The sequence below is a fragment of the Planococcus citri genome, chromosome 1, assembly GCF_950023065.1.
Source record: "Planococcus citri chromosome 1, ihPlaCitr1.1, whole genome shotgun sequence".
NCBI classification, from domain to species: Eukaryota; Metazoa; Arthropoda; class Insecta; order Hemiptera; family Pseudococcidae; genus Planococcus; species Planococcus citri.
In genome coordinates this window covers 25257058-25270255 of record NC_088677.1, presented here as the reverse complement: position 1 = coordinate 25270255, position 13198 = coordinate 25257058, and the positions used below count along the sequence as shown (strand labels likewise).

Below are 13198 nucleotides of genomic sequence, written 5' to 3'. Positions count from 1 at the left end.
CTCCGTATAGACCTCCATCACCGATATACAGCCCAATTCCGACTACATACACGCCAATGTCTTATAATGTCCCTACTCCTCATCCTATGGACGCTCCTCCACCATCACTGCGGTCAACAGTCATCAATAATCCAGTTCCGCAAGAACAGCCACTTTTCTTATTGAATCAACAATACGAAAATTTGCCTGTACCAATGTTTCGGCCTATACTTCCAAAACCGCATACATCATCTGCTACGTACTCGATGACACCGCAAACATCCTGCACTTCCACACCGCATCCCAAAGGATCATCTTCTGGAAGCAGTGGCCAAAAGCGACCTAATAGTTTCGATTCTCACGAAGACGAATATCGCCGAACGTATCCGATATTGAGTAGTGTACTTCCACCATCTCAACCAGGACCATTAGGCAGTTCAACAACGTCACACGTGTCGAAAAAAGCGAAAGTACCTCCACCCAAACAAAAACGAGGAACACCAGCCGATAAAGGAAACAATCACCGAAAATATCGCAATCGTTTTGGAACCGAATCGACAGAACTCCTCCCTTTCTATCCCTTAAATTCCTACCCGAAAGGTTTTACTGCCGCTGCCTATGAAGTAAGCGAAGACATTCGTATAGCGGTGTTTTTCGCTTACAATATTATTTTGCTAGGGGACGGACATGTTTACACGATAATTAAATATTTATCGTTAAGCAAACCCTACATGCCCATAGTTAGCAACGAGCTATATAGACAGGATCTACTTATAGCCGATTTGGTAAAGGCTGTACAAAAATTCGAAGAATTCCCCTCGAGAGTAATGTTGGCCATAGGGACGTATGATATACACTGTGGTACATCATACACAGAGTTTTATAGAGAGATGGACAAACTATGTACCAAATTGAAGTCATTAGCGGTTAAGGAACTAATCATTCTACCTCTCATACGTCACCCCGAGGTGAACGATGAGAACTTTACTCAAGTTTCAGAAGCTCTGAACCATGATTGGTCCGAAGAACTCGACGGCGAGGTGACGCGTGTTCCTGACTTGTTCGAAAATCTACACCGCGAACCACCCATGTGGAACAGCGCAGGTCCATATTACCCGATGATGTTATACCTCGACCTACTTCGAGCAATGCGCAGACAATTCATCCCTGAAGCACCGAAGGCTGACACGTCACCTCCGCCCTTGTAATTCCGCCAACAACAACGAACAACGACCAGGTAGTAGACCTAACAACGTCTACCCAATCCCAGGTCACTGACCCAGTTGCGTCTACATCATCTCAGCTAGATACATCGTCAAGTTCGAATAATCTTACTGAAATTAATCACAATACTAATAATTTATCTTTAGCAGAAATAAACAATAGCCCAAATACTTCTGTCCCTAATCAAAATGTTGAACTTGTTAATATAGAAACCAATACACCTGTTTCCATCACCGAGGCGGTAGAGGCCAGCGACTCTGGTACACCGTTGCGCTGCACGATTCGACGAACAGCGGACGACTCGTTTGAAATTGACAATCAACAGCCCACAGCACGGCAGCGTATCACAAACGGAGTCGACCCACCAATGCCTGCTGACGATAATATGCAACCGGTCGTACGTCTACCCAGAATGAAATCCTGGGCACAACAAGCTGCAGAAGAGCACGAAATCCTCTCTACCGCCCGGATATTAACCAGCTTTCCCAAAATACAACTCAGAAACCAAACCCCGACAATGGATGAATAAGTAAAACCTGTATCATTTCACCTCATGCCATTTTTGATTTCTTGTGCATGTCATAATTCGATCTTGCATGCATTAAGATCGAATTTTTTGTATATAATGTTATTGCAATATTTTACAATTTTTTGCTTGTTCAACAGTTTGAGAAATTTCATCGTAGTTGGAACGTAAAGGCGCTGCGTAAAATACATGATAATGACACCAACATACTTGATGACTATCCTGTCAATTACTGAAAACTCAACAACAAACAACAAATTGAACCTTTTATTATTTTTATTCCTGTTTATTATATTTCTTCTTATTCTTAATAGCTTATAAATGCTTTTAACTTTAGTCATATCCCATAATATTTAGTATAACTAGTAATCATAGATAGACTTGAACATTTTACTCGAAAAATTCAACTATTTTTTTTTAAAAAAACAAAGTGACATTTTTTTTTAGAAATCCTAATAATTTCGGAATATTTCTTTTTCTCTTCGTTGTTTCTGTCACTCTTACTTAAGTAGATACGCGTTAGTCAAAAATTACGTATAACGATTAAAAAACATAAAAGAATAACTCGCAGGTAAAAGATCCAGAAAATCCACCTGTTATACGTAAATCCCACCTTTCTTTTCGACCTTAGGCCAACTTATTTTGACGTTTACATGACGAACCAACTGTCGTTACATGATACATAGCCTGCTCCACTGTTCTGATCACACTCGATCGTATATCAGAGGAACACGACTATGTATTCATATTGCCACATCAAGCAATAATAATAATTTCTTTTCTTTGAGTGGCCCCATTTGTTAGTAATTTGGCTATTTAAGTATTCCCAATATTTTTCAACTTTGAATTTTGAAAAATATTGTCTTCAAATGTTGTCTATCTGCAGACAATACAAAATTTTCTCCCATCAAAAATTTCTTCGTATCAATCACAAAAAACTATAATGAAAAATCCCAAATCGTTACCAGGAGCCTTCTATTGTTTCATCTATCCCCTTTTCGATCATTTTTGTGATGTGATTGACATACTTACTGTGTATACCTGTTCATTGAGCAGTGCATTAGAGCTCCTCAGCCTCTTTACAAGTATCTTGTATTATATGTAGTTTCTTTGAAACTTTATCAAACCAAACATTATTCGAGCACGAATAATAATCGAGACTGACTCTAGTGCACACTTATTGATGGTAAGTGCAGGACACATGTTCAATACATTTACATACTAAATAGTCCCGCCTCCGACCCATCTTTGAATTTGTTTTTTCCAGAAATTAGACTGCGAACACCGTAGCAAAGTTCGGAGGGGCAGTGGCATGCATACAGGACAGGGGGTGTAGGGGTAACACCAGCGTGGGCCCTATCTGCTCTAATTTTCATGATCCGTGCTTAACTTCGGCGGCCTTGTCACCTCTGAGTCAAACAACGAAGGGGCAATTGACATAGGGCAGATTGGCCCCACTGCTGTTAGGTAGTGCCTATTAGAATTACCCTATATATTGAAAATATCGGTAACGTGCTTGTAAATTATCATAGGATAAAACTCGCAACGAAAATATACGTACAGTATGTATATTTTCGTCTACGAGGCATAAGACAGTAGGTCTACTTATGGGTACACTTTTTGTAGGTACATTTCTCTAAGGAGAAATGTAAGCGAGGAAAATATACTCGCATCTTAATATTTTTACGACCTAAGATAGGTACATTTATGAATGAACTCTCTGTACGATGGAGAAAATATATTCGTACAGAATACTTTGAGAAATTGCGCCAAAAGTACCTATTAGGGAGGAGTCTAAGTACCTTATGCATCTTTATATATGGAATCTTCGCGATGCGAGCTCACTTGGCCTGGTGTCGGCAATTCGCGATAGTTGATTCCTCGTTAACGTCAAATCTGATGCTGAGTGGATCCTTTCCGATGAAGGTGACCTCAGCATCTTCTTTTTCAATTAATACTTTAATATTAATATGTCTATTTTTAAGTTATCACCATTTCTGGCATGGTTAAATTTTATTTATTTTCAAATTAATGGCCAATTGGTTCATAATCATATGCCGATCTTTTTGGTAAGGAGGATTAATCTAGATAATCCAAATTACGCAAAGTTAGTAAATGAGCCTCTTTTAGTTAAGTACCATCAAATGCCTATGACATTAGGAGGGCACCTGAAAGCGATGGTAAACGCGTACAGTGTTCAAGTAAGTGATGAAATACACTTATTTTATTAATTATAAGGATGTTCTCATAGATGCACGTGCCTGGTGACGTCATCTATGATTAGTATTAGTTGAATTAGAACAAAATTTCATCGTGTATATATTATGAATTAATCGATACATGTAACGACGCCTAACCTATGCTAATGAACGATGTATGGGTTAAAGTCTCAATACTATGTTATTGTCCTATTTCGCTGATCTCACCTAGCCTACGAATAGGTAGATCATTTACGATTCTTAGTTTCATTCATTCTCATGCTATGTGTAAACATAAGTGCAAACGATGTATGTTAATGAAGATTTGTAAATAGTTTAAATATACATGTAAATAGATATGTGTTTTTATTTACTTATGTAACCAACAATTAAATGTGTATAGTTTGATAGCTGGACTACACCCCTTCTGAGCTAACTAGGTATCGGCAATTATTCCCCTCCTTAGGAATAATTCTCAACCTTCCCAAAATGCGTAATCATTTCATTACTAATTACCATCTACGTAGTCTCTCTAGCCAAAACTATATCAACCTACTTACTTAATTTTTGAAAAAATTACTGCAAGCAGCCACTTAAATTTCGAAACCCCCCCCCCTCCCACCCACAAAAAGTTTTAATTTCAATACCTAGCACCTAATTCTAATTTAAAAATTTTTGAGAATAGGCTGACCACGAAACATGAAAAAATTATAATAAAAATTGATACTTAAGTATGACTGAAAATATGCCATTAAAAAAAAGTGCGAACTCAAGTAACTGTTTAGGAAAACATATTTTTGTTTATTTTTAATTTTTTTATTCTACAGTAAGTAATAAATAAAAAGATAGGTAATAGATTTAAAATTGTTTGAACACAATTAAAATTGTATCAGTAACTTATTTTTTTAACCAATTAGGTATTTTGAAAATATTTTTTCAATTTTATGCAATTTTTAAAAAAATTAATACAAAATGAAAATTCTGAATGTGTACCTATGTGGATTAAAAAAAATTGCAGTGAAACCAAAAATTGTAAAGCTGAACTCGGATATTTTTAAAATTTCATTTTACAAAATAATTTCTTCCAAATCAATGAAAATAAAAAAGTCAATTCACTAAATTTATTCAAAGAATTAAAAAAAATAATTTCAATTTAATTGATAAGTAGGTATTACTTAATTTTTTTAAATTGATTTTCTTATTTTTATTTTATTTCTCAAAATTTCTGAATTTAGATTAAAAATTTTTGGTTTTACTAAAATTTAAAAAAATCCACTTCACGGAATTTTTTACAACAAAAAACATTCATAAATTTTTTTGACATAGCCTAAATCAAAGCAATTAATAACAGGAGCCTGCAAGCAAATTATAAGAATTCATTTTATGCCCAATCCTTCTCGTAGCATTGGTAGCTGTAGGGTTAGACGTAGGGTTTTAGGTGCAGGAGAACACAGGTTCGAACCCCCCGTAGGTCAGGAAATTTTAGTAATATGTTATAGGTAGGAAAAATGAAACCCCATGGAAAGGTACCTCTTCTGCAGTCAAAAAGCAAAAATAAGCAACCCTTCCCTTCATTTTTGATTTTTGAAATTTAAAATTCAAAAATGTAACTGTTATTTTGAGAATAAGAGTAATTGGCAAAAATATTGCCTCTGTTGGCAATTAGTTGGAAAAATGAAATGTAGGTAATTGACAAAAATATTGCCTCTGTTGGCAATTAGTTGGCAAAATTTTTTCCAACAAAATTGTCAAGTTGGCATTAAATAAAGCGTTTTCATTGGTGGAGATTTTTACCAACTTCTTGCTTTTTTTTGCCAAAAGTCCAAAATTGGCAGTTGGCAATTTTATTGCCACCGAGCGCTAATCGGGCAGTTTTTTTCTATTGACCCTATCATGTGTTTTTCCAGGTCTATAAAGCACATGTGTGTTTCTAGGTTGTATTCGATCCTTCTTTCCATCAGTAGTTTAACTGTAAAACTTGCATCAGTACGTAGGATCTTCCTTTTTTAAATCCATTTTGACTTTCTGACATCTTTTCTTCTGCATGTTCTGCTAGCCGTTTCGCCAGTATTTTTGCATATATCTTGCAGCACCTAACAATAATCCATCTTAATTTCACAAATCTAGGAACAGGGACATTTCACCTATGTTACCCCGGAATATAGGTACCCTTTAATAAAATTTTCACGCAGAGAGGACCTTTTCTCGTTTTGATAAATTTTTTCAGAATCACGAAGGGCTATTGAAATTTTATACAGCATTAAAATGTTTTCATGATTCCCTTTGAGCAAATTATATATGAGGTGTCCGCCTTTAAAAACCCCTTTTATCAGAGTAACATAGGCACCAATCTTGAATTCATGTATGTGTGTTTGCCTAGTCCCTGGATTGAAGAACCTCACTGGCGAGTTTTCAATGGAGAAATATACAAATTTCCATGTTGTTGTGCAATTTTAACTATGCGCCTTTTAAGAACTCTAAGGCCAAACTGCCTTCCTCCTTTAATTGGCCACATCTAGGCGCATTACGTCATTAAATTAATTTTTTTGCACTAGATAATTTTGGGAATTTTTCCACGATCTTGAATCAATCCCTAGGTTGACACAGAATCTGAAATACTATCTTTTGGAACTGGACCACTTTCTCCAAAATTGGTCGAGAGGGGACTAGAGTGAAAAAAATCGCGATTTTATCAAAAATTTCATCTCTTTGAGAATCCATATCTGCCTTCCAGGCATATCTCCTGAGCTAAAACTTTTTCTGAGTGAGTTTCAAATTACATCTCAAAATAAAGATCTCCGTATTAATCTGGTCAAAATCTTCGGACAAAACAAAACCTAGCGATTTCAGCACTATAATGAATGCAGAATGTTGACATTTTCTATACAAAATTATTCCCAGCTTCCGAAGGAGTGAAAAATTATATTTCAGATGGTGTTTTACTTTTTAGAACGATGTGACGATTAATAATTTTAAAGAAAACGCGCTGAAAGTGATCATTTTTTACTTCAATAAAAAAAAACTTTAATGTTTCAGTACATAAACCTGTATAGATACATGTTTTAATCCTTAAAAAATAAAATCGTTCCTGAAAAATCTATTCACATAAGTATAAAAAAATAAAGTATGTACTATACTTACTTGCAGGATCGTCATTCCAGTTTAAGGGTACTCCATTATGAACTGCACCTCGTTTTTAATCGTTTCCGTAATACCAATATGTTCGAAAGCGCATTCTATCTTTTTCATTGCTCGCAAGCAAAAATATCGATTATCTGGAATTCATGTGATAAAATACCTTCAATACTTGCTGGTTTGTAAAACAATGAACAAAATTTTTATTTTTATTTTGCCTACCCAATTGAATAACACTCGTGCATTCATGAATTTTTTTTAAAGCCTTTTCTTGATCAGGACCTATTTTTTTATTCAGAAAAACCTCGTTCAGCACTCCAGGATAATGTATCTTTTTAAACAAAAGTTAATTATGTACATATTCAATTATTCTTTCTACATTTTACAGGTAATGTAGATGGGTAAATTTATTAATTGACATACTCACCATTCCAATTCTTGTAAAGCCACAATATAGCATACACTGGGCGAAAAAAAAAAATGAAGAGTCAGAGTACAAAAAATTACAATTATTAAAAGTAGGTGCCTAGCAGACTAACTATGGTAAGCAATTTATTCAGATTTCAATACGTACCTCTTTGCTGCTGGGGTCATCTCCTATATTGGGTTGTCGTGGCACCAACTCTAAGATTAACAAAAAATATGAGTGTTAAATTGGTACATTTGATTTAAAAAATCGCATTTTTATAAAAATTTAAAATGATCAGATGTTTTTACTTCACGTACTGGAATCTTTTATTTCATTCTCGCAATCTCTTTTAAATAATTTACTTGGCTGAATATGGCTAAATCTTTTTAAGAATATTGAATATTTTGAATTCCTTGATGTGACGTTGCATATGTTCAAAACAAACAGAATAATTAATACAAAAGTAAACTGGGTGTTAATTAAACGCATTTTGCGAATTGAACTTCGTGAACAAAATTGTTAGTTCATATTTACATGTAGGAATACGACTGTTCGATCGAATTATTGATTGTGATTGTAGAATAAGGTTAGTATCACCTTATGTATGAATTTAGAAGATTTTTACGACCGTGTGAAGTTGTGCGTGAATAACGAGCAACTTAACTGAAAACGATTAAATCCACGTGCTATTTGATACGTAAGTACCTACCTATCCAATTATTAATATTTCGCGGGAAAGAATTTTTTAATCGTAGGCAATTATTAATGAAGTAATGATTCATGTCCACACAATGGGCTGATTTTAAGCATTATACTTACTTAAAAAACACTTGAGTAAAAAAAAATCCATCTTCGAAAACTTATCAAATTTTTGATAGAACAAATTTCTCAACTAGTTTCTTGGCATAATTTTATGTTCTCTTATGAAATAATTCACCTATATTTAATTGAAGGTGCATAGACTAATAAAATTGTAAATTTATCCAGCTCCTTCAATTTCCAAGTTGAACAATTTCATGATATTACTATTTTCGCTCGTCTAGAAAAATTATGCAATTAACCTTTAAATTCAACGAAATTTTATTTGACATTTCGTAAAAAAACATTTTTTGTTCGTCTTGAAAAGAATTGTATTCTAAAAAAGTTTAGCGAATGTCCCCCGTGCTTGAAAATTTTGTTAAATTTCATGCTGCTATCATAAAATGCAGTTTACTTGTTGTTTGCCACTTGTTCTTACCTACGTTTATTGAGGCTCAAAAACGAAGACCAAACACGGCCAAAAATGACAAAAAATCACATTTCTGCAAGATTTTGGTTTTTTGAGCATGTTGCACTGATTTTTGAGCTCCACAAAAAATATAATATGTTATACCTTAGGGTGATGTAACTAAATTTCTGAGAAAATTTCCGAAATCGCCATTTTTGCAACAAATTACTCAAAACTTTATCTATCTCTTAAATCCGACCCTCTCCTAGAAGGCGTTGTTATTCTTGATAGCGCCAAGGTCGTCTGTCTGTCTGTCTGTCTGTCTGTCTGTCTGTCCATCTGGCCTCTTAAGGGCATTGACCAGTCTGTCGGGTCTCTAAAGGTCATCTAGCTGTCTACTTGTTGGGTCTCTTAAGATTATTCGTCGACCTATCTGATCTCCAGAGGTCGTATGACTGACTGCCATGACCTCTTGAGTTCATTGACCCGTCTGTCTACCTTCTCAAAGTCATCTGTCTGTCTATCGATCTGTCTGGCCTTTCGCAGAGGCCCCCTCATCCCCGTTTTGTTCTACGAATTTTTGACATTTTCACACACACCCCCCTCCCCAAAAAAAACATCCAAATATGAAAAAAAAAAATTGAAAAAACTTCACACACGCACCTACTTAGTGACTATTTTCTGTGAGTTTCAAAATTTTTGCACCACTCCCTCCGGAGAACGAGAATTTTGAATTTTGAACACATATGGGGACATTTCTCAGGTTGGGGTGGGGGGTCGGCTCAAAAATGTTTTTGGGGTTGGTTTCACATCCATACTAACATTTTGGGCGAGTTTCGTCAAAATTGGAGAAAGTGGGGATTTCACCATCTTATCCTGAAAGGGTCTTTCATCTCAAAATAAGGATCTCCGTATTAATCTGGTCAAAATCTTCGGACAAAACTTGGCGATTTCAGCACTATGACGAATGCAGAGTGTTCACATTTTCTACTCAAAATTATTTCCAGCTTCCGAAGGGTTTGAAAATTACATTTCAGATGGTGTTTTATAAATGAAACACATTGAAAATGATCACTTTTTACTTTAAAAAAAAACAACTTCAAACCCTGTATTTTTAGATTATAGTCCTTAAAAAAATAAATTGTTTGTGAAAAATCGATTCACGTACGACAATAACGTACGAGTAGGTATGTACTTATACGATCGTCATTCGATTCGAGTTTCAGATCACTCCATCATTTCTCTCATCTGATCTTCCATCCATTCCGCACCAACAATATGTTCAAAAGCGCATTCCAGGTGTTTCATTGCTCGCGAGCAAAAATATTGATCACCTGAAATCCATGGGATAAAATATCTATTAATACCTCGGATACTTTGCTTGTTTGTAAAACAATGAACAAAATTTTCATTTATATTTTTCCTACCGAGTTTAATAGCACTGGTGCACATATGAATTTGTTTTAAAGCCTCTTGTTTATTTGGACCTATTTTGTTATCCACAAAAATCTCGCTCAGCTCCCCAGGGTAATGTATCTTTTAAACAAAAGTCAATTATTCTTTATACATTTTATAGGTAATGTAGGTGGGTATAAATTTATTGATTAGCATACTCACCATTCCAAGTCTTCTAAAGCCACAAAATAGCATACACTGTGCGAAAGAATGAAACAGTCATAAGAGTACAAAAAATTACAATTAATAAGAGTAGGTGCCTACCGGACTATCTATAGTAAGTACTTTATTCAGATTTGAATACCTACCTCTTGGCTGCTGAGATTATCTACTTTATTGACACCTCGCTGTGACACTAAGATAAACAAAAAATATTATCAAGTTGCAGGTACATTTGACTTGAAAAATTGTATTTTTGTAAAAATTTCTAAATGATATTTTTACTTCACGCACTGAAATGTTTTATTTCATTCTCGCATTCTTTTTTGAAGAATTTATTTGGATGAATACTTCTATATTTTTTTAATGCCATTGTCGATTTTGACTGCTTCGATGCGGCGTTGCATAGGTCCAAAACAAACACTAAAAGTAGTATAAAAATGAACTGAGTGGTAATTAAACGCATTTTGCGAATTGAAATTTATGTATGAACAAAGATGTTAGTTCTCAGTTTCGATTAGGAATACTTACAACTGTTCGATCAATTATTGTTTGTGATTGAATTGTACAATCTGGTGTAGGAATTTAGAGGATTTTTACGACCGTGTGAAGTTGTGCGTGAATAATAACCAACTTAACAGAAAATGATTGAATCCACGTGCCATTTGATAGGTAAGTACCTACCTATCCAATTATAAATTATTTCGCGGGAAAGAATTTTCCTATCGGAGGTAATTAATAAAACGATGATAGGCTATGTCAACACAATAGACTGATTTTTAAGCACTACACCCATATTAGGAACATACTTGAAAAATACTTGAATAAAAAAATCCATCTTTGAAAAATTTTCAAAATTTTCAGAGGAACAATTTTTTAAACAAGTTTTTTGGCATAATTTTTTTGCTCACTTATGAAATAACTCACCTATATTTAATTGAAGGTATGCAAACACTAATTTCATTTTTAATTTATCCAGCTTCTTCAATTTCTAATCATGAAATTAGTTACTATTATCGCTTGTCTAGAAAGATTATGCAATAATTATGTACCTACCTACTTCATTGACCTTTAAATTCAACAAAACTTTTGTTTGCTAATCTTGTGGGACTTTGTAAAAATTTAATATTTAAAAAAAATATCTACTCCTTCATATAACTCCTTCACTTTTACAGATGGACATTTTTGTAAGAAAACATTTTTTGCTCATCTTGATAATAAGAATTTATAGGTACCCTAAAAAACTCTTACCTGTCGAAAACCAAAAGCAGCCGTGCTGACAGTCTCAGAAAGAACTGTTACTCGAAGTTGATTGAAACATATCCGTCCTATCATTGACGAGTAAGGTGAACTACCAGTTATATTTATGACCCAATTTTTTTTTTTTTTTTTTTTTTTTTTTAATAATCCTTGAAGCTTCCTCTTTTACTTCAAGGTGTTCAGTTTTGAAAAAAAGTAATTTTCATTTCCCTAATTCCTATTTGAAATAAGGTCTAAAAAAGGCATTTCTTGAAGAAGTAACAATTATCCCGGGAAAAAATGGGACAGATCTAATTGTATCTGATCATATCTAATGTGTGATCTGTCACGAGAAAACCAGGTTAGTGTCCAAAATGTAAATTTTACAGGACAAGCATTTGAAGTTTTGAATTTATGTGTTCGGGGATCTATGATTCGTAGGTCCGTGAAACTTGGACCATTTTTGACCACCAGGGGTGCCAACATAACCTGACATTTTTTTCAAAATCAGGGTTGCCAAAGGCCGATAATCGAAATTTCCCTAAATCAATTTTTTCGTTTTTTTAAAATTTCGCACCAAAAATTTCGCGAAAACTACTAAGAATGTACATATTAACATAAAATAAAGTTATTTATCGAGTTTTTCAATTTTTTCAAGAAACTTGTTCAAGGTGAAAAGAGTTGATTTTTCCAGCTTAAGCCTCATTCAAATTTCAAAAAAACCGGTCTAAATCCTACAAATGTGAGCGGATATCCACAAAAATTTGCATGTTGACTCCCCCGGGCATACATTTTAAGAAAATGAAAAAAAAAAAAATTTCCCATTTTTTTTTGTAGTTGCTCTATTTTTTGAACCTTAAATTTAGGGTCAAAAGAATCGTTTGCGAACGTTTTTACCACCGCAGGCAGATTCTGCACCCTGAGTACTACCAATATCCATCAAAAAAAATATATCGATTTTTTGGACACTAACCTGGTTTTCTCGTGACAGATCACATGTGATCAAATTAGATCTAAAAACTGATCAACATAGATCAGATTTGATAAAATTATATCTGAATGTTGATCAATCTTAGATATAAATTTGTCCCATTATATCTGGTCATATATTTATTAAGATCCAATTGGATCTAGGAACCCGGGGAAAAAAGTTCAAACTTGGCCATACATGATCATGTATGACGACTTCATACATGATCATACTAAAAAATTGTCCCCCACATGCTCATGTATGGATCATTTGTATGAAATTGCATGTTTTATATCATACATTTTATTCTATAATCTAGAAAAGTATCTATAATCTGGAAAAATGTCTGAAATTCATTTATCCACATTTGTCTTGCATTCTTAGCACATCTTATGTACTTATACTAAGGCACTATAGCTTCACTCAGGTGAAATCGTCAGCCATCTTTTCGGCCATTTTTGGTGCAAAATGATGACGTCAGCCGTAATCACAGCACAGTACAGCTGTGCGGGAAGTGACGTCACTGTGACGTTTCATTGTTATTTTGCACCAAAAATGGCCGAAAAGATGGCTGACGATTTCACCTGAGTGAAGCTATAGTGCCTTACTTATACCATTCAGCAAATCATCCCATATATTTTATACTGACAATATTTTTATTATAAAAATTCATACATTCTCGAATTTTAAGTATGAT

General features: G+C 34.3%; 2 protein-coding genes across 2 annotated transcripts; both read right to left on the bottom strand.

Annotated features, from left to right (window-relative positions):
- Positions 1-6914: 6914 nt before the first annotated feature.
- Positions 6915-8055, bottom strand: LOC135850026 (uncharacterized). Its single transcript, XM_065370715.1, has 5 exons — positions 7789-8055; positions 7637-7686; positions 7490-7525; positions 7285-7393; positions 6915-7202 (listed from the first exon to the last, which is right to left on the bottom strand). The coding sequence occupies exons 1-5, from the start codon at positions 7958-7960 to the stop codon at positions 7090-7092; spliced, it is 480 nt and encodes a 159-aa protein (XP_065226787.1). The 5' UTR covers positions 7961-8055; the 3' UTR covers positions 6915-7089.
- A 1684-nt stretch (positions 8056-9739) lies between these two features.
- On the bottom strand, positions 9740-10838 carry LOC135850051 (uncharacterized). Its single transcript, XM_065370759.1, has 5 exons — positions 10587-10838; positions 10442-10488; positions 10296-10331; positions 10106-10214; positions 9740-10012 (listed from the first exon to the last, which is right to left on the bottom strand). The coding sequence occupies exons 1-5, from the start codon at positions 10756-10758 to the stop codon at positions 9906-9908; spliced, it is 471 nt and encodes a 156-aa protein (XP_065226831.1). The 5' UTR covers positions 10759-10838; the 3' UTR covers positions 9740-9905.
- Between the last annotated feature and the right edge of the window lie 2360 nt (positions 10839-13198).

What these genes read in the sequence shown, in the direction of transcription:
- LOC135850026 (XM_065370715.1), bottom strand. Translation starts at nt 7,960, where the DNA reads ATGCGTTTAATTAACACCCAGTTTACTTTTGTATTAATTATTCTGTTT. An exon ending in ATGACCCCAGCAGCAAAGAG is followed by an intron (nt 7,526 to 7,636) that starts GTACGTATTGAA and finishes TTTTTCGCCCAG; the next exon opens with TGTATGCTATATTGTGGCTT. An exon ending in GCTTTACAAGAATTGGAATG is followed by an intron (nt 7,394 to 7,489) that starts GTGAGTATGTCA and finishes TTGTTTAAAAAG; the next exon opens with ATACATTATCCTGGAGTGCT.
- LOC135850051 (XM_065370759.1), bottom strand. Translation starts at nt 10,758, where the DNA reads ATGCGTTTAATTACCACTCAGTTCATTTTTATACTACTTTTAGTGTTT. An exon ending in ATAATCTCAGCAGCCAAGAG is followed by an intron (nt 10,332 to 10,441) that starts GTAGGTATTCAA and finishes TCTTTCGCACAG; the next exon opens with TGTATGCTATTTTGTGGCTT. An exon ending in GCTTTAGAAGACTTGGAATG is followed by an intron (nt 10,215 to 10,295) that starts GTGAGTATGCTA and finishes TTTGTTTAAAAG; the next exon opens with ATACATTACCCTGGGGAGCT.